The 26,642-nt window shown below is 33.7% G+C and overlaps 1 protein-coding gene across 4 annotated transcripts in view; it reads right to left on the bottom strand.

Moving 5' to 3' along the window:
- Positions 1-26,642, bottom strand: part of TUSC3 (tumor suppressor candidate 3) — a 217,559-nt gene that overhangs the window by 10,413 nt on the left and 180,504 nt on the right. For all 4 annotated transcript variants that reach the window (XM_035726151.1, XM_035726148.1, XM_035726149.1 and 1 more), the window contains 3 exons: positions 22,937-23,000; positions 5,812-5,886; positions 2,269-2,359 (listed from right to left, as the gene is read on the bottom strand). In XM_035726151.1, coding sequence (XP_035582044.1) covers positions 2,269-2,359; positions 5,812-5,886; positions 22,937-23,000 — 230 coding nt within the window. The remainder of the gene's footprint in view (positions 1-2,268; positions 2,360-5,811; positions 5,887-22,936; positions 23,001-26,642) is intronic.

Here is a 26,642-nt window from a genome sequence, read left to right as displayed (position 1 = left end):
AATGAGTTTGAAATATTTACATCTATCTGAATTAATAATAAGCATCTAACATTTATTGAGTAATACTATGTGTTATTTACTAATACTTGGCAATGTGTTAAGTAATTTACATGCATTCTCTCATGTAATCCTTACAATAGTCAAATGAAGTAGGTAATTTTTTTTTTCCATTTACAAATGAGAAAACCAGTATTTAGAAGAATGAAGTAACTTGTCCAAGGTCACACAGTAACAGATCGGGAGGTTTTTTTGTTTTTGTTTTTGTTTTTTTTTTTAGATCAGGAATTTAAATCCAACAAGTTTGCTTATTGAAACCTAACAGAATCTGGGAGAATTCAGTGATGGCGTGAAACCTACTGATACTGTAGGAAAAGCACCCTTAAGTCTAAAATGTGGGAAAGATTTAAGGAAAAAGGATAAATATTTCAAGCAGACACTTATCCCTTTAAATAGTTACAAAGATCAACAAAAATAATAGTGTGAAGTACTGAGAAAATATAATGAAGAACATAAATTTTAAGGTTTTGTGAGGCTTAAGATTAAAAGAAAAACAAAAATAAAACACATAAAGATCACCACACAGAAGAAATTAAAGGTTGTAGATTAAACGGAATTCAAAATTATGAGGAATAAAAAATTAGAACTATGTCCAGAACTATAACCTTTAAACTATCAGTAGTATTTCTTGATACAAAAGTTGTAACTCATAGAAATTTAAAAGGAAGAAATCGAAGGCCACAAAACGCTAGGGCATTACACCCAAGAAAATACTTTGGCACTGGAGCTGAAGTCCCTGGCTACAAGCGATTTTTAAATTAGTATATGGTATTATATTCAAATGTACATTTTCACTATAGGATACCTCAACACATTTATCCAAAGTACAGGTATTAGCTAAAGCAGGCAGAAGTGGGAAGTTTTTTCAATCTTTTTAAAGGAAAAAGTGTGTTTGTCCTTGCAGTTCATCTCCAAGTCAAGGATATGGTCTTGGACAAAACTATTCTTCTTTTCTTTTGCAAACCTACTTCAGTGTATGTCTGCTGCTTAGCTCTTGGTCCCCAGGGTTAATAGTAGGGCCTCTCTGCGCAGACAGATACCCACAAATGTCTTTTCAGAAGTACTCAGGCCAGCACATGCCTTCTGGAATGTTTTGCATGTTTTTCCTTTCCTATAATGATGGTGTCCTGTATCTCACTTCTTATTCCTTATAAACTGCCTTTATATGAGATGAGCAAGGCTGATTTTTTTTCTTTTTTAATCAAGTACTCTAATGCTTGTGCCACAGAAACACACTTCTGGGAATGCAAACTGTTTGAGAATGTGGTGCTATGTTACGTTCATAATTGACCAAGCTTCTCAAGCAGAATAATTCCGTGGGAAGAGAGATCTTTTTCTTTTTTAGCAACATCTCACATTTCCACTTCTCAGAATTATTTCTCTCTCCCACTCTTTCATTCATTAGCTCTCTCACTCTTGCTTGTGCTATCATCTTTACTTTTTCTCCAGTGAACTAGCTGTATAGATGTATATTTTCCCCCTGTACTGTCAGGTTTTTAGGATTTAGCTCAGGATTTATCCAAGACTCTCGTAATCTCTGCAGACCTTTTAGCTACACTTGCTTTTGATGTTTATCATCTATTTATTACCACATTCACAAGACAACTGATTAACATTTCTGAGAAAAAAATAAAAGATAATTCAAAAGGAAAATGATGCAGTGCAATTAAAAAAAAAACAAGCAGGATCTACCACAACTAAGGTAACTTTAGCAAAAATCCATGTGCTAGATTAATTAAGACAAAACTTTTCAAATGTAAAATTGGTATTTTAAGGTTGCATACTGATTCCCTTTACTATATTTTGTTAGTTCTGAGACATGCATTTATTTAAATGTCATGGGAGGAAACATATATCCTATGTAAACCTGAGGAAGCCAAAGAATTTGAATGTGAATGATCGGATGGACAGACAAAACAAGAGAAAAAGAAATTTGATGAATTCCATAAGGCTAAAACCCACTGTATATATGTATATAATGAAAACTATTTCATTCTAAAATGAAACTCTACTCTGCCTATAAGGCCCCATGCCTTATAGGTCCTCTGCAAAGTCTGAGCCGAACGAATGGCAGGTGCTCAAAGACTTGCTTAACTGAGTTTACAATCACTTGGCAAATGAGTTAGCTACTTTATATTAGCCTTTAAATATACATTAACCAATGAAATTGTTTATTAGTTAAAAACATTCACATTAGTATAATGATATTACCTATAAGGATAGCCGTGGTATTTGGAACGAAATATTGAAAGTAGAAAACTGAAGAAGAAGACCACCAGGCCTAATCCCACTAGGCAAATTACTAGAAAGAGACAGAAAATGCCATTAGTGTCTAGACACATGGAACCCAAATGCGTATGTTTTATAAATGCATTCAATTAATAACAGTATACTTACATTTTAATAGTTCATGGCACATACAGGCACAACAAACCAGATAATCCAAAATACAATGTATTCTTATTTTCCACATTCTTCTCAATGAAAATGTACTATTTGGGGTATGAAAACAAAAGTGACTGATCTAAGTCTTCTGGTGCTTTTCTTCTCTTACAGAGTTCCTTCCTACAAGTACTAAAATGCCTCAGACGGATCAAAACAAAACAAAATATGTGATAAACCACAAACAAGATTACCAGCCCCTGCCTTATAAAGCGTTGGCTATATTAGCATAGACATTTGCATTATTAGAATACTAAACAGAATTTTATTCTTTTCAGATGCCATGCAGTATTTACAAAGAAATGTCATTTTAGATTATTGGTTAGAGTATTGTCTGTTACTTAGAAATAGTCATCCTAGTGTACAAAAAGCTAGGAATAAAACCTTTGGGAGTGAAGTAATATGGATTCTGGAGAGCCAAAGGAGGGAAAATCCCCCCACAGAGTAGATAATTGTGTCAAAGTGCTGTTATTTCTTTTAACAAACGAACAGAAAGCTATTCTTAGAGTAGAATGTGCTGTGGTCTAGGTTTTCAGTATCCCTTTAATCCCAGCCAAGTTAACAAGAGGGAAAACACTTTTTTGTTTTCTTTTTCCTTTTTGTTATGGTTAGGAAGATTTTATTCTAAAGTCAAAGAGTAATAAATATATGTAATACAATGGAAATATGTATGCAAATATATAGAGTATATAAACAAGATTTATTAGTAAAATATATGCTTATAAAATTAAAATGCTTAAGAATCTGAGCCAATTAAATGTAGATATGTTTGGAATAAAAAAATAAATGTATTTAAAGAATTGAAATGGACTTAAATCTATGCCCTAAGGAGAAAATAGAGTTAATTCTTAAGAAAAATCTAAGCATTTAAGAATAAAACACTTGTACAATACTTGTATCCCTTCATTAGTTTCAGAGAATTCTTATAAAAATACTGAAAATATCTTAAATAATTAGAAAGAAAAGAAATGGAGGCACAGGAACACAAGGAAAAGTTAGCAGTTCAATATACTTCCATAATGATGAAATACATTTAAAAAAATCCTTCTAGCAGGTCTGAGACCAGGTTTAATTACAATCCTGGAAATCAAGGAGTCAATAAGTTCTCACACTGTCAAAAAATGGTCTAGGAATCTGTCAGTTTTCTTTCAGCTCTGTAGGAATATCGTTCTTTCAGTTTTGAGTATAAATTGTTGGAAGTCATAAGTGCTTAAACAACATTCAACTGTAGCCTCTGTGACATTCCATTTCAGACACAGTTCATGCAGTTGAACTTCAAATGAATATTGGCAGAAGATAAAGTAAAAAGTAGGTTGCTGAATATCCCAAAATAAAAAACATCTTTTTAAAAATATATAGACTATCCAAGTATGAGAGATACCAGGCACTGGATACAACAACAATAGCGTCCCTTCTTACAACGACCTTACTAAACCTAGAATTAATTACCTAATGCTTTATTTTACACCTTACCACATTTGGTATTTTTTTCAAACACTTCATCCTTTCCTTTCTTGTTTTAAATTTTCAGAAGCTAAATAAAACACTTTTACTCCCTTTGCCACTTTGGTTGTGCTCAATGGGAAATGAAGCTCAAAGTACATGATCAAGTAAAACAATATATTTACTTGATTCTGTGCAGTGGAACAAAACAGTGCTACTCAAGTCCTTGTATATAGGGAAGGGAGCAGCAGAATTGAGTGAGTAGTAGTAAGGAGTAAGTAATTACTGAATGGACCGCTGCAGCCCATACAAGGTAACATACTTATAAGAAAATGCTGGGATGACACAGGATCATTCTGATCTGAGCAATAATAATCACAGTAGTTGTATTATATATCACAAAGGAGTAATTGTAAAATATATTTCCCATGTCTCTTTCTTTCTCTCACACTACACATGAATAAATAATTTGACAGTGCTGAGCGTTGGAGTGATATGTAGAGAAACATCTACCAAGAGGGAAGCTGGAAGTAGTGATTTTGTAAATTCAGTATCACAGATGTTGTAAGATAAAAAAAATTATGTATTTATTACTATTACTTAGTTTAATAAGACAGGATATATAATAATCAGACAAGAATTTGTCTTCATAAACACTGTCAATTGCAAGAGCATTACGTTGTTCAAAAGATGTATCATAAAATGATATTCTGCACAATGCTTAACTAAAAGTAATGCATTAGATTCTTTTGTGGTTTCTTTACAATGGTGTAAAGACACCATCATGGGAAAACCAAGGACAGACTAAACTGTGTATTAAATCCAAAATATTTTAACACTTGAGACAACTATTTAGAAATCACTGTGATTTATTTATATACACGTCACCATAGCTAATACTTCCAAGAAGAAAATAAGTCTGGATTTTTATTTTAAACTTAATAAATTGTCTTTCTCAGACATCTATGCTGCTCACACATAAATTCTGAGTTTAAAAAGGTTTGGGAAATGCAAAGCATACTAGGAAAAATTTTAATTATAGGTTTAATCATTAAATTACATAGGAACTTGATAATAATAATAAAAACGTTTGTGGCAGGAAATTTTAAGGCCCTCTCTTCGTTCCTAACCTATGCTCCTAAGGGCAGATTTTTCTCCTGTGTTCTTCCCTTGTCTTGTCAAAACCTATTACTTCATAAAAATGATTTTTTTCCTACAATCCCCCCCCCCGGCCCCCAAACAAGAGAACAGTTCCATCAAAGGATAAAACATAGTTAACTTGCTTAGAAACATAATGCTGGAAATCCATGGAGTTGTAAATCTTGGAATACCACTGGAAAAGGCAAAGAGCCTGGAAAAGACACTATGAACAGCTAACTCCTTTTCAAATGTTGATCAAAAGAAGTCTGGAGGTATTTGGAAGGTATTATATTTCAGTGTACAAAACCTATCTGAAAACTGTGAGTCCTTGAATGTAAACCTGATTCTTGTGGCATAAGGAACACAGCATTTGCCAATAAAATCTCTGAAGACTCTGGCCACAGAATTGTGTGTCTCACTGTAGTGTGCACATTATTATGGAGACTACAGCTTCAGCAGACATGGGTCACAGCACCCCTGACAAGGGCTGACAGCTTGCCTTTACATGCATTCCCACAGAAAATCACCCAATCCCATTTTGGAAGAAATATATTTTTAAGTATTTGTACATCCACATCCAAGAAACAGAAAAAAGTAAAACAAAAACAAACTGCGACCTTTCTCATATCAGAACATTTCTTTAGAAATTTGTTTATTAAGGATTTTTATATATTTCCCATTTTACTTAAATCTTAAAACAAAACTACAAAAACAGCAACACAGACTTACTCCGTCTTTTTCCAACATCTCCCTTGGATGTTGCTGCTTCATTTAGAAGAACCATTCCCATGGTAATAGCAGCATCTATAGTAGTTGTCAAGGAAACAGCAGAAATACATGCGAATAAAATCTATTAATTTTTCTGGATCCGAACACCATGTGTTCTGTTCCAGAATGGGTAGGTTACAACTGCACACAGAGCTAGCTATGATTTAACTCTCTCCATCTAGCGCAAAATTACCATTCTTCGTGTGTTGCATATGCCTTAATTTATTTTAAAAATAAATGACCTGAAACTGTGAGATTTTGAAGGTCTAACTCTAAATGTTAAGTTCCACAACTTTCATTTTCTTAGCACATAGGAATTATATGGATTCCCATCATCAATTATATACCATTTCACATTACAGATGTAGATATGTACTAGTTACAGTCACAGGGACAAATTTCATCGGCAATCATAGAAAATCAGAATATATTTACTCCAGGGCTTGTGTGCATAGCTTTCTTTTTCTTGGCTTCTATTTCATGTGTTGTTTCATAGATTACCTTTTTTAAAGAAATATTTATTAAGGTCCGGTATTGTGTCACTTGGAAATTTCTGTTACCAATTACAAGTCTTACAAAAGCAACAAGCACGTTATAATAAAATGCTCTCACAAATTTAGCAGGATCTTAATTTAGTTAAATTGACATTTTAAGAATGAACACAAAATGCTGTACTTAATATGTCTGCTTGCAGCAGGATGAATATATCCAAACCATACTGAAAGACGCCAGAGATTAAGAAAATGATAGGAGCTTCACTTTTATAAGAACATTCTTTGCTATGTTATTAAAACAGGTTTGACAAGGACTATAGTTAAGATTTAAGAACTCATCAATTCTGGAAATATATTATGAATTCTGCCCAAATGACTAACAGATTGAAAAATGAAGAGAAAACTAAAATAATTTTAGCCCCCAAATCCCTCAATTTGTTCAAATTTATCATGGTCCCCTTGTATTCATTTCTACTGCTATCTAGGTACAACCAGCACCAGCAAGTCGGCTGCACAGGATATATTCTACTCCAAACAGTGCGAGCTCTGAGAATATTATTTGGCTATGTCTGTACAATTAAGTGGAGGAGGTCAGGGAAAATTCTGCAGAGTAAATATTTCCACTGTTTTCATAACCATTATATCAAAATATTGATTAATAAATAATTATAAAGTAATTGAGTCTTTCATGACCATATTATCCAACTTCAGGAAAACAATAAATACCTGACTTGTCCAGTTAGGTATTTATGCTTACAATAACCTCTCTCTATACAAATGGCTTTCAGTCTATTCTATTTAGCAATCCTTTATGGAACCCTTATTGGAGAAAACCAACCAACCAACCTTGATTGGAAACCTACTGCATACAAGAGAAAAGCCTCTATCAGCACTGTGCAATACCAGCCCCTCCCACTCCCCATTCTCAAACCAAGCCTAACAGACATATATACCATATACTACCAATGAACTTTTAGGGAATCATGATACATAGTTTGAGAACCATTGAAATGGGGTAATTCTTGAGTTCCTTGCCTTTCAGTCATGTCTTGATGGCCTGAAAAGAGCAACGTAAGAGAACAAATATTTCATTTTACCAGTACGGTAGTCTGTGGACTTAAAGGATTCATTCTTAAAATGTTTTGGACAATCCACTGATAAAAATTCCTTTGAGCCTAGAGTCATAGGACTATGCTAATAATAAAGTGATGGAAAAAATTAATAGTTCCTATCACTCAAACTGCTCATATGTAGGGAATTTCTATTGCTTAGTGGAGCTAAGCTACTGTGATTGTATAGATCATTAATAAGGAGTTAAATTAGGATTCCCTTTCATCTTTCTCTAGTTACATCTGTCCAAAATCCAGAAATAACAAAGTTAAACCCATCACATCCATAAATAGTACGTAATAAAAGTTTATTGGGAGTGTAATAACAGTTTTTAAACTAGGGGTCCCCAAATTCAAGGACTAATATAAAACTCAGGGACATGAAGTTACAGAATGGCTTATTTTTTTTTTAAAGATTTATTTATTTGACAGAAAGAGACACACTGAGAGGGGTAACACAAGCAGGGGGAGTGGGAGAGGGAGAAGCAGGCTTCCCGCGGAGCAGGGAGCCCGATGCGGGGCTCAATCCCAGGACCCTAGGATCATGACCTGAGCCGAAGGCAGACGCCTAACGACTGAGCCATCCAGGCGCCCCCAGAATGGCTTATAAAGTAAAAATGAAGAAGTTGTTGACCTTTACAGTGATTGGTTATTACAGTGGCGGTTTCCACACAGCAGGGGGTTGGTTATAAGTGATGATCTCTCATGCCATCTTTAGGAAGATGACTTCAGTTTCTTTTATGATTATCAGACACATTTATAAGAAATATCCCAAGTTAAGTTTCACTTATATTCATGAAAAGGGCTAGATTTAGTCTTGTTCATGTGGCTTAAATGATTTTGTCTGCTAAGGGAATTCTTAAGTCTGGTTTCTATTTTGTAAGTCACCTTAACACCCTTTATTATATTCAGGTACAAATTTGAATCTACACATTTAAATAAACACATTTGATCTGAAAATTGACACAGGATTCCAGATTATTTTAACTCTAACAAAATACTTTTTGCAAGTATTCAAAATATAAATGACATTTAAGATGATTTTATGTAGATATTATTAAGTAAAATAAATATCATTCCAAATGCTTCTGAAATTCCACTAATAAAATCATGGGGAAAATGGAACTTTCTATTCCTGGGGAATAAGTTTTACAAAATGAAATGCTTACAAATTTTAATAAAAGTATAGCCATATGTAAAAATATTTTCAGGACAAAATTTTATATATAAACACCTGTGTGCACATCTATGTGTGTATGTTATAAACACACCTATTCACAGATACAATCTCAAGAAAAAGTATGCTTTATTAGGCAAAGGAATATTGGATATTAACTATGGTTACACAAGTATAACATATCCTTATTAAAAGATCTTCATACCATTTTTGACTACTTTTCCTCTGCAAATAGTTAAGTTACAATGTGAAAACTATGTGAACAACATGCTTCTTGTTGGAACTGTTTTTGAATTTCACGCAAATTCACTTTGTGACAGAATTATAGGATTTTCATAAGCATAATCACATTTTATTGCTTTATCTTACTGATGCACAATTGTTTCCAAATGTTTGCTATTATAAATATTCCTACAAGGTTATCTGTTTACATGTACATGTGCAATATTTTCTGTAAGATCTACACTTAGAGGCAGAGTTTTTTAGAGGGGGCATATGTGTATTATCAAATTTACTAAGGTACAGTCATATTCTATTTTTCTTATATTTCACCAATAGTTTTGCCAAACTATTGATTTTATCAAACTGATGAGTGACAATCTGTATTAATAATCTGAGCATCCTTTGATAAGTTCATTCCTCTTTTTGTTTAACCTTTTGTATATTGCTCATTTTTTTTGGCCCATTTCCCCGTAAGTCTTTTACCCATATTTGTATTTTTCTTAATTTGTATGGTGCTTCCTTTGGACGCAAATTGATTGAAGTGTTGCATTTGGATTCTTCCTTTATGTGTTGTCTTATATATATGTATGTATGTGTTTAATACTAATAGCCAACATTTATTTACGCCAACTAAGTGCAGGCAACTGAGCTAAGCTCTGTGCATGGATTTCTCTCATTAAGCCTTCTAACAGTGCTGTGAGGTGGGTACTGTTTTAGTCTTAGTTATAAATTGGGATAATGAAAATTAGAGATTAATAACCGGCACAAGGTGTTCAGTAGTGCTGGAGCCAGAATTCAAACCAAGGCTATCTGAGCCAGTGCCCATCTGCTCTTAACTACAATGCAAGAGAAGTCTCCTCTCCTTTTTTCTATTTATATATTGTGTAAATTTAAGGAGTACAATATATTAATTTGATATATATTGTAATTTGATTGCCATTGTAGTGATAATTATCACCTCTATCATTACATAATTATCTTTTAAAGGTTGAAATAAGTTCTAGACTCTTAACAAATTTGATTATGGTACAATATTGTTGTCTATATTCATTTCACTGTGCATTAAATCTCTTATGGTTTATTTGCTACCCATTGTTAACTTTATACCCTTAACTGTCTTATCACCCTTCCTGCCATCCTGTGGTAACCACCATTTTACTGTTTTGACAAGTTTGGCTTTTTAAAATTCTGCATATAAGTGATATCATACAGTAGTTGTCTTTCTTTGACTGATCTCACTTAGCACAATGTGCTCAAATTCCATCCATATTGTTGCAAACAGCAAGACATCCTACTTTTTCATAGCTGAACAATATTTGTGCATCAGTTTTTTTTTTTAACCCTTCATTTATCAACAGACACTTAGGTTGTATCCATATCTGGCTATTCTAAATAAGGCTGCAGTAAACACAGAGGTGCATGTTATGTATCTAAACTAGTGGTTTTGGACACATACCCAGAAGTGCAGTTGCTGTATTATATGGTAGTTTTATTTTTAATTTTTGAGGAAACTCCATACTGTTTTTCCATAGTGGCTGCACCAATTTACATTCCCATCAACAGAGCACAAGGATTCTCTTTTCTCTCCAGCCTCACCAACATTTATTTCTTATCTTTTTGATAACAGGCTTAAATTATAACAGAGTGAGGTGATACCTCATGGTGGTGTTGATTTGCATTTCCCTGATGATTAGTGATGTTGAGCATCTTTTAATGTGTCTGTTGGCATTTGCATGTCTTCTTTGGAAAAATGGCTATTTAATTCCTCTGCCCATTTTTAAATCAGGTTGTGTTTTTGTAATTGAGTTGCATGAGTTCTTAATATATTTTGGATATTAACCCCTTATCTGATATATGGGGTTTGCAAAAATTTTCTTGCATTCTGTAGGTTGCCTTTTCATACTGTTGTTTCTTTGGCTTTGCAGAGCCTTTAAATCTGGTGTAGTCCCATTTTTTTCTATTGTTGTCATGTTTTTGGTGACATATCCAAAAAATCATTGCCATCAAGACCAGCGTCAATGAGCTTCTTCCCTATGTTTTCTCCTATGAGTTTTATAGTACCAGATCTTATGTTTAAGTCATTTGGGTTCACTTTTGTGAGTGGCACAAGATAGGGGTCCAATTTCATTCTTCTGCATGTGCTTATCCATTTTCTTAACACTATTTGTTGAAGAGACCGTATTTTCCCCACTGAGTGTTCTTGGATACCTTGTCAAATGTTAGTAGATTTTATATGCAGGAGTTTAATTTTGGGCTCTCTGTTCTATTCCCTTGGTCTCTGGGTCTGTTTTTGTGCCAGTACAATACTGCTTTAATTACTACAGATTTGAAGAATTGTTTGAAATCTAGAAGTGTGATACCTCTGGCTCTGTTCTTTTACCTCAGGATTGTTTCTTCTATTTCTGTAAAGAATGCCTTTACATTCTGATGAGGATTGCATTCAATCTATAGATGGCTTTAGGAAGTAGAGACATTTTAACAATACTCTTTGGATCCATGAATGTAGAATGTACTTCCATTTGTTTGTGTTCTGATTTCTTTCAGCAAAGTCTTGTGGTTTTGTTGTACAGATTTTTCATTTCCTTGTTTAAATTTATTATGATTTTTTTGATTTTGATGTTCTTGTAAATGGGATGGTTTTATTTCTTTTCAGATGTTTCATCAGTAGTGTAAAGAAATGCAACTCATTTCTGCAAGTTGATTCTGTATCCTGCAACTTTACTGAAATTGTTGATTAGTTGCAACAGATTTTTGGTTCAGAGTTTGGGATTCTCTCTCTGATACTGATATAGATATATATAAGCTCATATCATCTGCAGGTAGCAACAATATTACTTCTTCTTTTTCAATTTAGATGCCTTCTATTTCTTTGTCTTGATTGCTCTAGCTAGGACTTCCAGTATAGTATTGAATGAGAGTGGTGAGAGTGGGCATCCTTGTCTTGTTCCTGATCTTAGAGGAAAAGCTCTCAATATTTTCCATTGAATACAATGTTAGCGGGGTGCCTGGGTGGCTCAATCGGTTAAGTGTCTGCCTTCAGCTTAGGTCATGATCTCAAGGTCCTGAGATCGAGCCCCATATAGGGCTCCCTGCTCAGCAGGAGTCTGCTTCTCCCTCTGCCTCTCCCTCCCCCTAGTTTTGCTTCCTCTCTCTCTCAAATAAATAAATTAAAAAAAAAAAATACAGTGTTAGCTATGGGTTTCTTGTATATGGCTTTCATTATGCTGAGGTATGTTCTGATGTTCTGACATATCCAATCTATTAAGGATTTTTATCATGAGAGGATGTTGTATTTTGTCAAATCTTTTTCTGCATCTATTGAGATGAACACGTGATTTTTATCTTTCATTTTATTGATGTTATGTATTACATTTATTGATTTGCGTGTTGAACCATCCTTGAATTCTAGGGATAAGTCCCACTCGGTTATGGTGTATAATTCTTTTTAAGTGTTCTTGAATTTGGTTTACTGATAGTTTGCTGACAAATTTTTGTATTTGTAGTCACCAGGGATATTAGTCTCTAGTTCTCTTTTGTTGTAGTGTCCTTATTTGGTTTTAGTATCAGCGTAATGCTGGCCTCATAGAATGAGTTTGAAAATGTCCCCTATTCCTCAATTTTTTGGCAGAATTGAGAAGGATTGGTGTTAATTCTTATTTAAGTGTTAGGTACAGCTCTCCAGTGAAGCCACTTGGTTCTGGGTTTTCTGTGTTGGGAGGTTTTTGATTACAGATAGAATTATTTTTACTCTTATTTGATCTGTTCATATTTTCTATTTCTTCCTGATTCAGTGTTGGCAAATTATGTTTCTAGGAATGTATCCATTTCTTCTACATTATGTAATTTTTTGGCATATACTTATTCATAGAAGTCTGTTATGATCCTACATATTTCTGAAGTATCAGTTCTAATATCTCCACTTTCATTTCTGATTTTGAGTCTTTTTTTGGGGGGGTTAGCTAAAGGTTTGTCAATTTTGTATCTTTCCGAAGAATCCGCTCTTAGTTTCATCGGTCCATTCTATTGATTTTCTGGTCTTTATTTCATTTATTTCTACTTTGTACTTCCTTTCTTCTGTTAACTTTGGGCTTAATTTGTTGTTCTTTCTTTAGTTTTTTGAGGTATAAAGTTAGGTTGTTTACTTGAGATTATAATTTCTCAATATATGCATTTGTTGCTATAAACTTACCTCCCAGAACTGTTTTTGCTGTATCCCATTAGTTTGGCATGTTGTATTTCCATTTTCATTTATTTGAAAATATTTTTAAATTTCCCTTTTGATTTCTTTTTGACCTACTGATTGTTTAGAGATATGTTGTTTAGTTTCCACATATTTGTAGATTTCCTAGATTTCCTCTTAAATTGATTTATAGTTTCATACCATTGTGGTCAGAAAGGATAGTGGTATAATTACAATCTTCTTAAATTTGCTAATATGTGTTGTGGGTCTTATGAAATCATTTATCCTGGGGAATGTTCCATGTGCACGTGACAAGAGAATGTGTTTTATGCTTTGGATGGAATGTCCTATGTCCATTTGTTCTAAAGTATGGTCCAATTCTAACGTTTTCTTGTTGATGATCTATCTGGATAGGTCTATACATTACTGACACTGGGTTACTGAAATTCCCTCCTCTTACTGCATTGTGTTCTATTTCTCTATTCTGATCTGCTAGTATTTGCTGAATATATTTTGCTGCTCTGATATGCTGGGTGCATATATATTTACATTTGTTATGTCTTCTTGATGTATTGACCCCTTTATCATTATATAATGATTTACTTTGTCTCTTGCTAACATTTTTGGCTTGAAGTCCATCTTGCCCAATCTAAGTATGGCTAGTCCCACTTTCTTTTGTTTACACTTGCTTAGAATATCCTCTTCTATTTCTTTATATTGAGCCTCCGTGTGTGGTTAGAGCTGAAATGTCTCCTACAGGCAGCATATATTTGGGTCTTGCTTTTTAAAAAAAATCTGTTCAGCTAGTCTGTGCCTTCTGATTGGTGATTTCAATCCACTTACATTTAGCATGATTAGTGATACATAAGGACTTACTACTGCCATCTTATCTTTTGTCTTCTGGATGTTTGTATCTCCAATGTTTCTTTTTCCCCGTTTCTTTGTAAATTTGTGGTTTTTCCATAGTAATTTGTTGTCTCCCCCCTAAATCCTCCCCCATTTTTTTGTTTCCTGTCTCTAGATTTTTAACTTGTGGTTATCATGTGGCTTAGATAAAACATCTCAGATAAGTTGCTATCAGCGGAAAAAAAAAACAAAACAAAACTTGATTCACCCATAAAAGTTCTACCCTTTAGTCCTCACCTTTTTATTTTTGATGTCACAAAATATCTTTTTATGCTGTGAATTCATTAAAAAATTGCAGTAGCTATGATTTTTAATATTCTTTCCTTTAATCTTTATATTAAGTGGTTAACATACTATTCTATTATAAAGTTACAGTTTTCTATCACCTTTAACAGAGTTTTGTGGACTTTCATTTTTTTCTGTGTCTCTAATTAACATCTTTTTATTTCAACTTGAAAAACTCCTTTCAGCATTATTTATAAGACAGATCTGGTGGTGTTGAGCTTCTTCAGCCTTTATTTCTCATTCATATTTGAAGGACAATTTTAGGAGATAAAGTATTCTTGACTGGTAATTTTAATCTTTCAATACTTTGAATATGTTATTCTACTCTCTCCTGGCCTATAGAGTTTCTACTGAGAAATCCATTGGTAACTTAATGGGGAATAGCTTAATCCTTTTTAGGTTATTTTCCTTTTTTCCCTGGCTGCCTTTAAGATGATTTCTTTATAATTGATTTTCAACAGTTTCTTGGAGCTCTTTTTGCACTGAGATAATAAGATGTTCCCTTACCTTAGCAGACTTATATGTCTAGTTTCTTTCCCAAGTTTAGGAAGTTCTCAGCTATTACTACTTTAAATAAACTCTATCTCCTCCTTCTCTTCTCCTTGTGGTATACCAATTATTCTGATATTTGCTTGTCTGATAGAGTAATAACTCTTTAGGGTTTCTTAACTTTTTAAAAATATTAGTTCCTTCTTCTTCCAACTGAGTCATTTATAAATTCCTATCCCCCAACTTGCTTATTCTTTCTTCCATCTTACATGCCCTATTTTCTATGCTTTCTAATGTATTCTTTATCTCATTTATTTTCGCAGCTCCAGAATTTGTTTCGTGTTTTTTTTTTAATTTAAATCTCTCTGTAAAGAACTCCTTCTGTTCATTAATTTTATTCCCGAGTTCACTGAATTGCCTGAGTTTTCTTGTAGCTAATTAAATTTCTTCATTCTTATTAAAAGAAATTTTGAATTATCAGTTAGATTATAATATTCCATGCCTTGAAGTTTGGTTGCTGAATTATCCTTTTTGTGATACCATATTACTAAGTTTTTCAGTCTCTAATGAAATGTGCCTCTGGTGTCCCATTTGAAGTAGCACCCACTTTCTTGTTTACTTTGTTACATGCAGTTCAACAGGCTGGCAATTAGAAAATTTTATCTTGTTTTCCAGAAGGTGGTGCTACAGCACAAGTTTTTGGGCTTTCTTATGCGAGATGGCTTTCACTGCTACCCTCAGGAGCAGGCCTGTAAAAATAACTGTGTTTAAAAAAAAACAAAAAAACAAACAAAAAACTGGTGGCAGAGTTGGAGTAGGTTGTGGGCTTAGCACCTGGGGCTTTGGGAGTACCCTTGAGCCAGTAAGAGAATCCTCCAGTGGGAAAATTCTAGAGGTCCATGGGCTGACCTTCTGCTGAAATCCTGGAGCCTATTGCAGGAAACACTTTTAAGACCCTTTGATGTTCTTGTCTGCCTTTTTCCCTTTACTCTTCCTCCCCCCAGTCATAAGGTTCCCCCTCAGAGAGCCGGGGGTTGTTGGTCCCTGCAGCCTGCACTGCTAGGCCATCTGTCCCTCACCACTTTCCTTTTCCACCTCTTCTGCCAGAGATGTAGCTGCTATTGCTCACCACCCTCCCAGCCTAGCAGGTGGCAGTGTTGCCCTGCGGTAGAAGGGCAACTTGGTATGTTTTCCTCTTTTTTTCTCTGCCCCCAAACTTGTCTCTGTTCTGTTCTGACCCTTTGCCAGTTTCTTCCATCAGGCTGGTGGGATCCCCCAAATATCCATCTCCAGTTAGTGTACCAGTTTTTCACTCTCCACATTACCTTTTCTGATGGCAGCAAGTGGGTAGAGGGTAAGGCTCACAAACTCCTTTGGATCCAGCCCTCTCTGACATCCTACTCACTGACTATAGGGGATACAGAGGGGTGTCCTGGTGTACTGAGCAGAGGTACTTTTGTTTGGTTACAGATGTCCAATTACTTGTAAATCAAAAAGCAAAAGGAACAACTCATATTGTGATGATGCTGACCTCATTCTTTTTTTAAATTGCTTTGTTATGAAGAGTTGTCATTTTAACGTGGCAAATTATATATCTTTCCCTATGAATTTTGTGGTTGTTTCTTGCTTATGAAATTCTTACCCTTAAATCTTGAAAACATTCTCTTTCTTAGTATCTTTAAGTCAGGTAATGTCATTCTTCTGTTCAGAACAATTTAAAAGCTTTCCATGTCACTCTGAATAAACGACTTCAAAATGGCCTCTAGACCATACATGATTTGCACCCTGATCCACAGCCTATATTTCTCTGCTCTTGTTTGCTCTTATTCTTGTCCTACTAGCTATTTTTCCAACAAAACTGGACTCTCTGCCTTGGCATCTTTGTACTTGATATTCCCCTGCTTAATGCTCTTCTCCCAAATATCCACATAACTCACTTCCCTTTTAGTTTCTGCTCAAATGACATCTTATCAGAAAAGCCTCCTCCAACCTCTTTACATTTTTCCTGTTTTTTCTCTGCAACATTGTTTTTGAAAGATATGTCACACTCAATTTTTTTTTTAATTTACTTACTGTCTTTCTCCTGCCACTAGAATGTTAGCCCCCAAAAAGGAAATTTTTGTTCATCATCTCATTCATTGCCATACAACTCTTTGACACAGATTTCCTCTTCTTCAGTTTCCAAATAAGGAAAATGAAGCAGAGAGGTCTGAATAATTTATGAAAAGCCACAAAACTAGTAAGTGACAGTTGCCAATCAAAAAAAAACCATAAAAGAAATGGGGTAGGATGATATCATAAGGTTAGATGAAAATCATGAGAGAGAGGCAAAGGAACAAAATAGCTGGAAATGCAACGATAGATAATAAAGTTAACAGCAACTATCTTGAGGTAATAAGGTTGTGGATTTTTGCTCTTGAGTTACCACACCCTACAGAGCAGTAATTTGCCAAGTTTTTCTGTAAAGGCCTAGAAAGTACAGTTGACCTTGAAAATCACAGGTTTGAACTGTTGGGGGCCACCTGTATGCAAATGTTTTTGTTATTGTAGTACAGTATTATAAATGTAGTTTCTCTATGATTTTCTTAATATTTTCTTTAGCTTTATTTGTAAGCATACAGTATATAATACATATATTATTACAGAATATGGATTGATTGTTATCAGTAAGACTTCCAGTTAACAGTAGGCTGTTAATAAATTTTTGAGGAGTAAAAAGTATTATGTGGATTTCTAAAAGTGTGGGGGGGAGGGGTCGGCACCCCTAACACACAGTGTTCAAGGTTCAACTGTAAATACTTCTGTCTGTGCCGTATGATGTATGGCTACTACTCAGCTCTGCTGTTGTGGTGCACAGTAATCCTAGCCAGTACAGAAATGAATAGGTGTGTCCACGTTCCAATAGAACTTTATTTACCAAAATAGTAGACAGACTGGATTTGGCACTTATTGGTCCTAGTTTGTCAACTGTTGTTAGAGGATCCAAGGCAGTGCCAAAGGCATATAAACTGTTATATCTGAGAGGAAGTTAGTTTTATTTACTTGAAAATAAATGCAAGAACTTAGTAAATACAGTGCATACAATCCCAAAGTAGCATTTAAAAACAAAGGAATGACTAAAAGTTATATGGTTGTGTATAACCCCAAGGTAAAATACTCTATTCTAAAGAGTAGGGTCAAGAAACAAGTGTGATCTTATCTTCAGAGTATTTCCTGCAAACTTGAGTTTTCTAGGCTTTACCAAAAAATAAGTGTGAACCTACTTTAAACTTGATAGTTGTAATTAAGCTGTATGAATTAAAGTAAAATGGCTTTAAATTAGCCAATTTCCCCTCTCTTTTATTTAAAGATGACTTTTTAAATTAAAGCCTTTGAGTACTGAGAATTATTATTTATTTAACTTAAGTTCCAATATATCACTGAAAAAAAGTTTTGGTTAAAAAAGGGCATACATAAGACTTATCATTTGGGGGGAAAAAAACCCACATCTGTAATATAATTTTTAGGTAAAGTGTTAATTTTTAGAAACAGGTAAAAGCTAGATGATGATCTGTCAGACTTGATATATAGGGCTTCCTTCACTGAGTAGAGGGTTGACTGACTCAGCACAAATCTGAGAGTTTGGAGTTTCGATGTTTAACTCTGGAATAACAGCTGATTTTCTGCCATTAAACTGTGGGTGTGGCCATTTCGGCTGTGTCTTATTGAAGAGTCCCAACATTAGAATAGGAGATGGAACTATATAGTGGATGAACTATAAGACTTTTTCTATTGTTCGGAGTTTGCTAATGCCTATGCATACACATACACATACACACACACACACATACACCCCAGTCTACTTCATGTATTACTTTCTCATTTGTATTGAATAATGTCACAGCAATATATACTTACTACTGTGCACACCTGAGTTTCTCTGCTGAATCTGTCAAACACCTTTTATTGATTAAAAAGTCAAAATATTGACATAATCGCACATAAAACAGAAGCTGCTATTTGTATAAATTATATCTAGTACCCAGAGGCACTGAGCATCCTACTGAACTAGTAACAAATACATGTGCACTATATTATGATCTATTCTCAGTTGTACATGATGTTAAGTTTACTGTTACTTCTAGGAAGAGAATGAGGAATGTCAATTTAAAGATAAATGAGAACAGATGTCAAAAAAATGTTGGCATATTATAGAAGACTTAGAGATCTAAATTTAAAATTATCTTCAGTTTGCATCCATCATTAATTTATATGTAGTTTGTTTTTCCTCGGATATAACATACTAAAACATTTGCTCTCTATCACAGATTGAAAACAAATGCAAAGTAAAATAATATTCATTTATAATAAATGGAGAACAAATTTCTCAGAGAAAAAGCAAATGTGATTTTTATAAGTGTATATATATCTTATAAGTATATATATATATATTTTAAAATTATTGCTAGTGTATCCTTTGTCTTTTATATTAGCACTTCTACTTCCAAAAGATGTTTATCTCATGTCATCATCTTGAGACCCTAGAATTTGAAGGATGTGGAGAACTAAGGGACAGATCAAAGTTTTAAAAAAAATAAAAGCCAGTCCTAGAACTCATGTATCCTCTATCAACTAGCACATATAGACCACATCTTGGTGAATTCAGGTAAGGTTCAAATTTCTTAGCAAGATGGGAAGATTTTCATTATCCATCCAAAGTAAACTTTCATCAATCTTCTCTTAATCATTTATGAATATTCTCTCTCATTTTATGTTTTTGTACCTGCTGGACCTTCTACTAGAATATTCTCATTCATTCGCTGTCTGGGAAACTCCTTTTTCCACTGTTATCAAAACCAGCTGAAAAGTCAGTGCAAGTTCTCTAGGCAGTGAGTTGCTCCTTCTTTTGTGCTTCCAAGCACTCATTATAACATTTGTCACACTAAATTATAATTATTTTTCTATCAGTCCACCATCTTGTAAACAGCAAATATCTTACATTTGCATCAGGTATTGAAACATAACTGAATGAAAAATAAGTAACAACGAATTTTTACTGGGAAAAATAAAAGGATGATATAAGTTATTCTTAGTTCACATATTCCATATTAAAATGTGATATTTCTCCCATCCAAGTACTAACCAGGTCTGACTCTGCTTAGCTTCCGAGATCAGACGAGATCGGGCGCGTTCAGGGTGGTATGGCCGTAGACTAAAATGTGGTATTTCTTACTCCTTCTTTATATAGTTTTCTCTAGTGAACTACTTAGGACTGTTTCTTTCTTTCTTTTCTTTTTTTTTTCCCTAAACAAGGTACTGAGAAAATAAAACACCACTAATAGGGACAAAAATCTTATTTTTAGTAAATATGAATCTATAACCTATGACATCAAATGACTCCATCTGTTCTTAGGTTTTTTTCAACAAAATTTTGCATACAGCAATTGCATCTAATGATTTGGCTTACTAAATCAGAAGGAGAAAAGCAAAAAGCAGGCATATTCTCTCCAGATAAACAAAAAGTGACCATCTGGAATTTACTTTTTTTTTTTTCTGGTATAAAGGAAAAAATACACATGCAAATTACCAAAAAAAAAAAAAAAATACACGGTAAGTTTAAAAAATATCAGTAGAGTCTGCCAAGTGAAAGTAAAATCAGAAATTATTACTTTGGCTACTTTTTAACTTTCACCAATTTTAAGGAGTCCACCATTTTAAAAGACATTTTCTCTTTTTCAGTTATCTGTACAACAAACAAACCAGGAAAATAAAGCAACAAGTAACTATTGGTAGCATAAAGAGAATAAGTACTATTAAATCTGTTATTTATTACTGCTAAAAATCTACATGGAAGACTTTATATTGCCTGTGAAATTTCTTTGCATCCTAAATCTCAGCCTGATGTCCATGAGCCATGAAATGAAACCCTGGAGAATTCCTGCCATACAATGATGGTCTCAACATAGCTTTTTGCTAGGTACTCCTGATGTATTTCATAGACTAGCTGCTTGGAATAAAGTACCCTGCTAAAATGCCATATCATAGATTGAAATACGATAGACAACAAAAGCCTACAATATATAAATAAGAGCTAAAAGTTACCTGCAATAAATAGTTTGTTTCCTAACAATATGCTTCAACACAAATGTATTTTGCTTCATAAGTACATTTATATAATGGAGAGATAAGTAAAGGGTAAAGATGGTCTTCCTTTATTTTCCAATAAGGAGAAGGAGAAGATCCAATACAGAGATTTGGAAATATTTCATCTTCTCACTCAAGGCACCTCTGATGTGCATAAAGTATGAATCTCTTACCGTATTAAAGTTAGAAAAGAGGGCGCCTGGGTGGCTCAGTTGGTTGAGCGACTGCCTTCGGCTCAGGTCATGATCCTGGAGTCCCGGGATCGAGTCCCGCATCGGGCTCCCTGCTCAGCGGGGAGTCTGCTTCTCCCTCTGACCCTCCCCCTTCTCATGTGCTCTCTCTCTCTCTCATTCTCTCTCTCTCTCTCTCAAATAAATAAATAAAATCTTAAAAAAAATAAATAAATAAAGTTAGAAAAGAGAAAGCTGGCACATACGGATCAAGATCACAAAACTTGAGAATGTTAATTCAAATACTGATATTTCTGATTTTAATCTATGAGACACACTACAGCAAAAACATACTCATACTAGTAGCTTCTTAATAAAGCACACAGGTAATTGCAAGCAAGAAATGGCTGAAGATATGCACAATTCCACATATGCACACAAGTATGTGTAAAGGGTGGAAGAAATACAAATGTAGAACTGATGAGAAAATAAAAGGGGAAAAAAACCCAAAACAGCCTGTAGTGAGTACTCGATGGTTTTTGTGTGCTATCTCATTTACTTCACACGGAAGTGCCATGTGGTTACCTGGCTAATTCTGATTTTATAAATGAGGAAGTCTGTGAGCTTCTTGAGAATTCAAAGTGCTTTAAGCACTCCTACCCCTTTCCTCCACTACAATTAACAGAAGACTCAGTACACACCAACACCTGACACACTGTCCAGAACATATTATGCAAATAAAATAGATTACTTAAAAAGCTGAAGGTAGAAAATACATACTTGGTGGTGAATTAAAAAAATGCACTGTTATAAGGTAGAGAAATACAAAAACCTTAATGATATTAAAGATAGTCGTTTCCTTCCAGATTAAAAGTAAAAACTTCAAAATGGCATGACTGACATTTATTCATGAAATCCTGTACCACAGACCGTAATAACATATACGAAACTTAACCAACAGACCATGAAAAAGAAAAGTGAATTCTAATCCTATTTCTTCCTTCAACTTAAAGCAAGTCAATTAAATTTTGTGGGTTTTAGTTTTCCCATCTATAAAATGAGGTTTGGACCTAGATGAGTTCTAAGATTCCTTAAAGATTTAAAGAGCTCTGATAATATAAAATATTGAAACTTTGGGCTAGATTACTTCAGTTGAATAAGAATCTTAGTAAGCAGGAAAGTAATCAAATTTTATAAACAATTCTATAGGCACACTTTAAATCCTGATGATGACTCAATATGTTCAACATTATAAATTTAACCTTCAAATATTTCCCAAGACACACAAACATTAGTGTCCCCTCAAGATACAGTTGTTTACCCAAAGAGTAACTTTATTTCATTCTAAGGGTATTCAGAGATTGGCTTTAATCAGACACTTTAACCTTACCTCTCTCCTATTCTATCCTGTCTTCTTTGCCCTTCTACCAGCAAACATGAATTGTACTCCATTATCTGATTCAAAACATTTAGTCTGGTATGTTCCAAAAAGACATGTCTAACCATCTTAAATCTCCCTCTTCTGACCTACCATACTGTTTCAGGGAACCAGTAGTAAGCTAGTATTTTAAAATTCTGCTTTTTATATTTTAGGACATGTTTTTCTCCCTGTTAGCATCCTATAGGGTAAAACCACACAAAACTCCACGAAAAGACGTTAGCCAAAGATAACCAATGCAGAGCAAAAGCTATACTTTGCAATTCAACAGTCAGTAAAAAAAAAAAAAAAAAGAGAAAATTATAGGCTGTTAATGACTCAGAATAAAAACAAAATTAAATAAGAAATAATTAGCATAGGAACTAGAAAGTGACATAGTAACGTTTAAAATTTAATACCTTTTAAAATCTTGATAATTATTGTCATGAAAAAAAGTCAATTTGATAGCATGCAGCTTTTGTCCTTTTCAATCCGTCAGTATTTTTAAGGATACTTAGTACCAGAATAATGTGTGACTCTGCCACGAACTGAGCTTGGCTGCTTCCATGAATGTAGCTCTATAAAACAAGACAGAGAAGCAAAAATTACAATCTACAGAAAAACAGATCTTTTTGTTAAGTTTTATTTTTCCTTTTCCTTTTTTTTTTTTGTTTTTGGCATTTTTAATTTTATACCATGAGGGGAAATAATAGAAAAATCTGAACTCCTATTTATAATTCTTTTGAATAAAATAATTAACTAGAAATAACAAATCAATATGTTGGTTGATATTACTGTAATTTGTAGAAAGCAACTTAATATCAAAAGTAAATTTAATATAACTTGTTAAAAGGTTTACCACAAACACAAGCATACAATGTAATGATTATTCCACAGTTACTATAAGATGTAAGACACAAATTAGAGCAACTAAGTTTATCTTTAAGGAAAAAAATGACCTATCAAATATTAAATTGCTCTTTTCCACATTATCAGAGTTTTAAAATAAGATACGTTTATAAATTTATTCATTCCATTAGAGCATTTAAATTGGCTTTTTTTTTAAAAAAAATTGTTTTACCACACTAAGAAATGTAGTTTTCCATACCTAGTAAGAACTATTAATAATTGATGCCAATCAATTACAGAAAATATGACACAAATCTCAATCTAGGATATTATACTGCTTAAAAAACTGACTCCCATTATTTCTGCTGCCTTTTCTAGGTTATCTGATTATCAAAAAAAAAAGTTTGGAGAAAAAAATAACATCTATGGTATAAATCAATGTCCTCAAATTGTCACATTTGAAGCATAATTATCATTAGAGAGGTTGTTTTTACTTTTGACAATAAATACGGATGAAAGCATACCTGAAGTATGCTCTTATGAAGGGTAACTAGGAATCAGAAAATTATTCCTTCTTGGCCTTAATATTGGACATGTCACCAAATTTCTCAGAAACTCAATATCCGTTCATCTATAAAATCGGGAGCTGAACTAGATGATTTCTGTGATCTTTTTGAAGTATATAAAGTCTTCCATGTTTTTTCATAAATTGTGTCTTGGTGTTTTGATTAAAGGCTGTTTTTTCTACTCTGACCTAAACGGTCTTTGTTTCTATCTCTAACATCAGTAATTCATACGGCTGCTGCTTTATCCAAAGATATGTTTAGGTATGTTCTTTAAGCCCAGCTTCAAGCAAACTGACTAAAAAAGACTTGGTAGTCTAATAGTTCTCACTAACATACGCCACTTGAAAGTCTAAAACTTAAAGTGGTCCAAACCAAAGTTTTGAATCTATCCCAGAACTGGCAACATAATTTTTCCAGTTGTTTAAACCAAAACCTTGGAATCATCTTAGTCTATTCTTCACTCCTCCCTCCTCTCTTCATCTATCTCTAATCATTCAGAAAATACCACTGACTCTACTTTAAAAATCCATTCCAAATTCAACCAGTCGTAACCACTTCCAAGGAAGCACTGGCAAAAGTGCCCACGGGGGGGGCCTGGGTGACTCAGTTAAGTGTCCAACTCTTGATTTCAGCTCAGGTCATGATCTCAGGGTTGTGTGACTGAGCCAGGCTCAATGCTCAGCGGGGAGTCTGTTTCTTTCTCTCTCTCTCTCTCTCTCCCTCTGCCCTTCCCCTGGCTCACACTCTCTCCCTCTAAAATAAATAAATCTTAACAAAACAAAACAAAAAACCCAAGTGCTCAAGGATGAAGGTTAAGACTTACTGTCTGGTCTAAGCAGTCACCATCTCTTGCCTAGATTATTGCAATATCCTCCTTTCTTCTCCCTGCCTCTGCCCTAAAGTCTATTTGCCAGCCAAGTTAATCCTGCTAAAACTAATGAGAAACTATCATCACCCTACTCAGAATCCTTCAATTCTTAAATGTGTGAGAAAAATATTATATGATATAATCTGTTATCTGCTTCTAATCACAATTCCAAAGAATCTACATATCTCTAATTAAAAAATAGACTAAAAAAAAATCTAAAGTTGGTCCTTAGAGACTTACTTCACTATATCCGATCTAGAATACTTGTGGGCTTACTTCTTATATACATGAGGCAGTACAGAGTAAAGGCTTGGAGAAAGTCCTGAATCTGCTACTTGCTAGCTGTGTAATCCTGAACAAATTACTTAACCTCATATCTTTAATAGTCCTATTAAAGAACTAGGAAGATATTCCTCAAAATACTGCCCTAAAAATTAAGTAAGATAATGTCATGGTAAGTAATTAGCACAGCATCTGGCTTTCTTTGTAGTACATAGTCAAAAATAATCAAGGACAAATCATCTTAATCTCTATTCTAAACTATTTGTATCTTTTAAACATTAGACAAACATGCTTAAATACCATTCACAAATTATTTTATTTACACAGGTAAATTTAGTTTGTTGAACTGATATTTTAAAAAGATGACAGGAACCTGTACTAAAATTTGACTTTTATCCATCTCCTTAGTCATTGACATGACTTTAAGACCAGATACCCTGAAAGATTTCAGGTTTTAATAAAGTAGAATTCATTTGATAAATTTTTACTGAGCAATTTTTATTACCAGGTATTAATTTAGGCAATGGGGACCCAGCATAGCAAAAGAGAAAACAACCAACACCCCCCAAACTATGTTTTCATGACTTACACATTCAAACTGTGAGAACACTATTTGTCTACCAAAGTAAACAGATTATTGGCACACACTAAAAGACATAAGAGCAAACACAAGAATACAAACACAAATAATAAAGAAATATATAAGCACAAACATTCCAAAGGCTTGAGCGTTGACCTTAGAAATAGTTATCTTTAATTTATGGGGCCACCCAAAGCAATGATTTAATCCAATTAAAATGAACTTATGCTTGATTTTTAAGTTGGTCTTAAAATACCGTATTTAATGAACAACTTTCAAAATCCTTTGAAAGAAATAACAACTAATAAATTCCTTTGTAGCTTTAGCATGATTAACATCTTTTCCCTTTCTTATTTTTACCAATTCTGATAAGTATTAGTAACTAATGGTAATTTCATCCTAAGTATATACACACAGCACATTTACAGAATGATGAATAGGCACCAAGGAAATCTGCATGGTCTCAGATACTTCTTGATACATATCTATTTTTTTTCCATGGAGATAAAATGTTTTAACAAACCACAAATATATTCTTCTCTTGACCAGTCCATCGAGCACTTATTTACAGAGCATATAAATCAAAATCAAATGAAAGACTGACTCATAAAAATTTCTTTATCAGAAAGTTCCTTATCATGATACCACCTAAAGGCCAATTTTATTAAGAAGAAAAATTAGAGGATTTGAATTTTGCATAGCATAATATAAGTAAATAACATATATAAATAATTTTAATTTCAAGTAACATACTTGAAAATAAAAAAGTTATGTTTTGTTTAATACAATGGTTCTAATGCCTCTTTTAGAAGAGTATCAGAAAAGGAAATAGAAATTAAGCTAAATATAGTATAGGTCAGTAGAAAAAAGGAACCTCATTTCATTTAATTTAATCCTAAATTCTTGGGAAAATGGTATCTGTCATTCTCTGCTTTTTCAATATTGCTTTAAAATTGTGTTGGTACTGAGTAATCAGTAAGGGGTCCTTTTATACACTTAAATATTCTGAAAATAACTGGCTCGTGTGGACCAACAGTTTGTGGTCTGAGAAGGAAGTTATTGTAATGAAAAGTAC

Source organism: Zalophus californianus, chromosome 2, assembly GCF_009762305.2.
Source record: "Zalophus californianus isolate mZalCal1 chromosome 2, mZalCal1.pri.v2, whole genome shotgun sequence".
Classification (NCBI taxonomy): domain Eukaryota; kingdom Metazoa; phylum Chordata; class Mammalia; order Carnivora; family Otariidae; genus Zalophus; species Zalophus californianus.
This window is presented reverse-complemented; position numbering and strand designations above follow the sequence as displayed.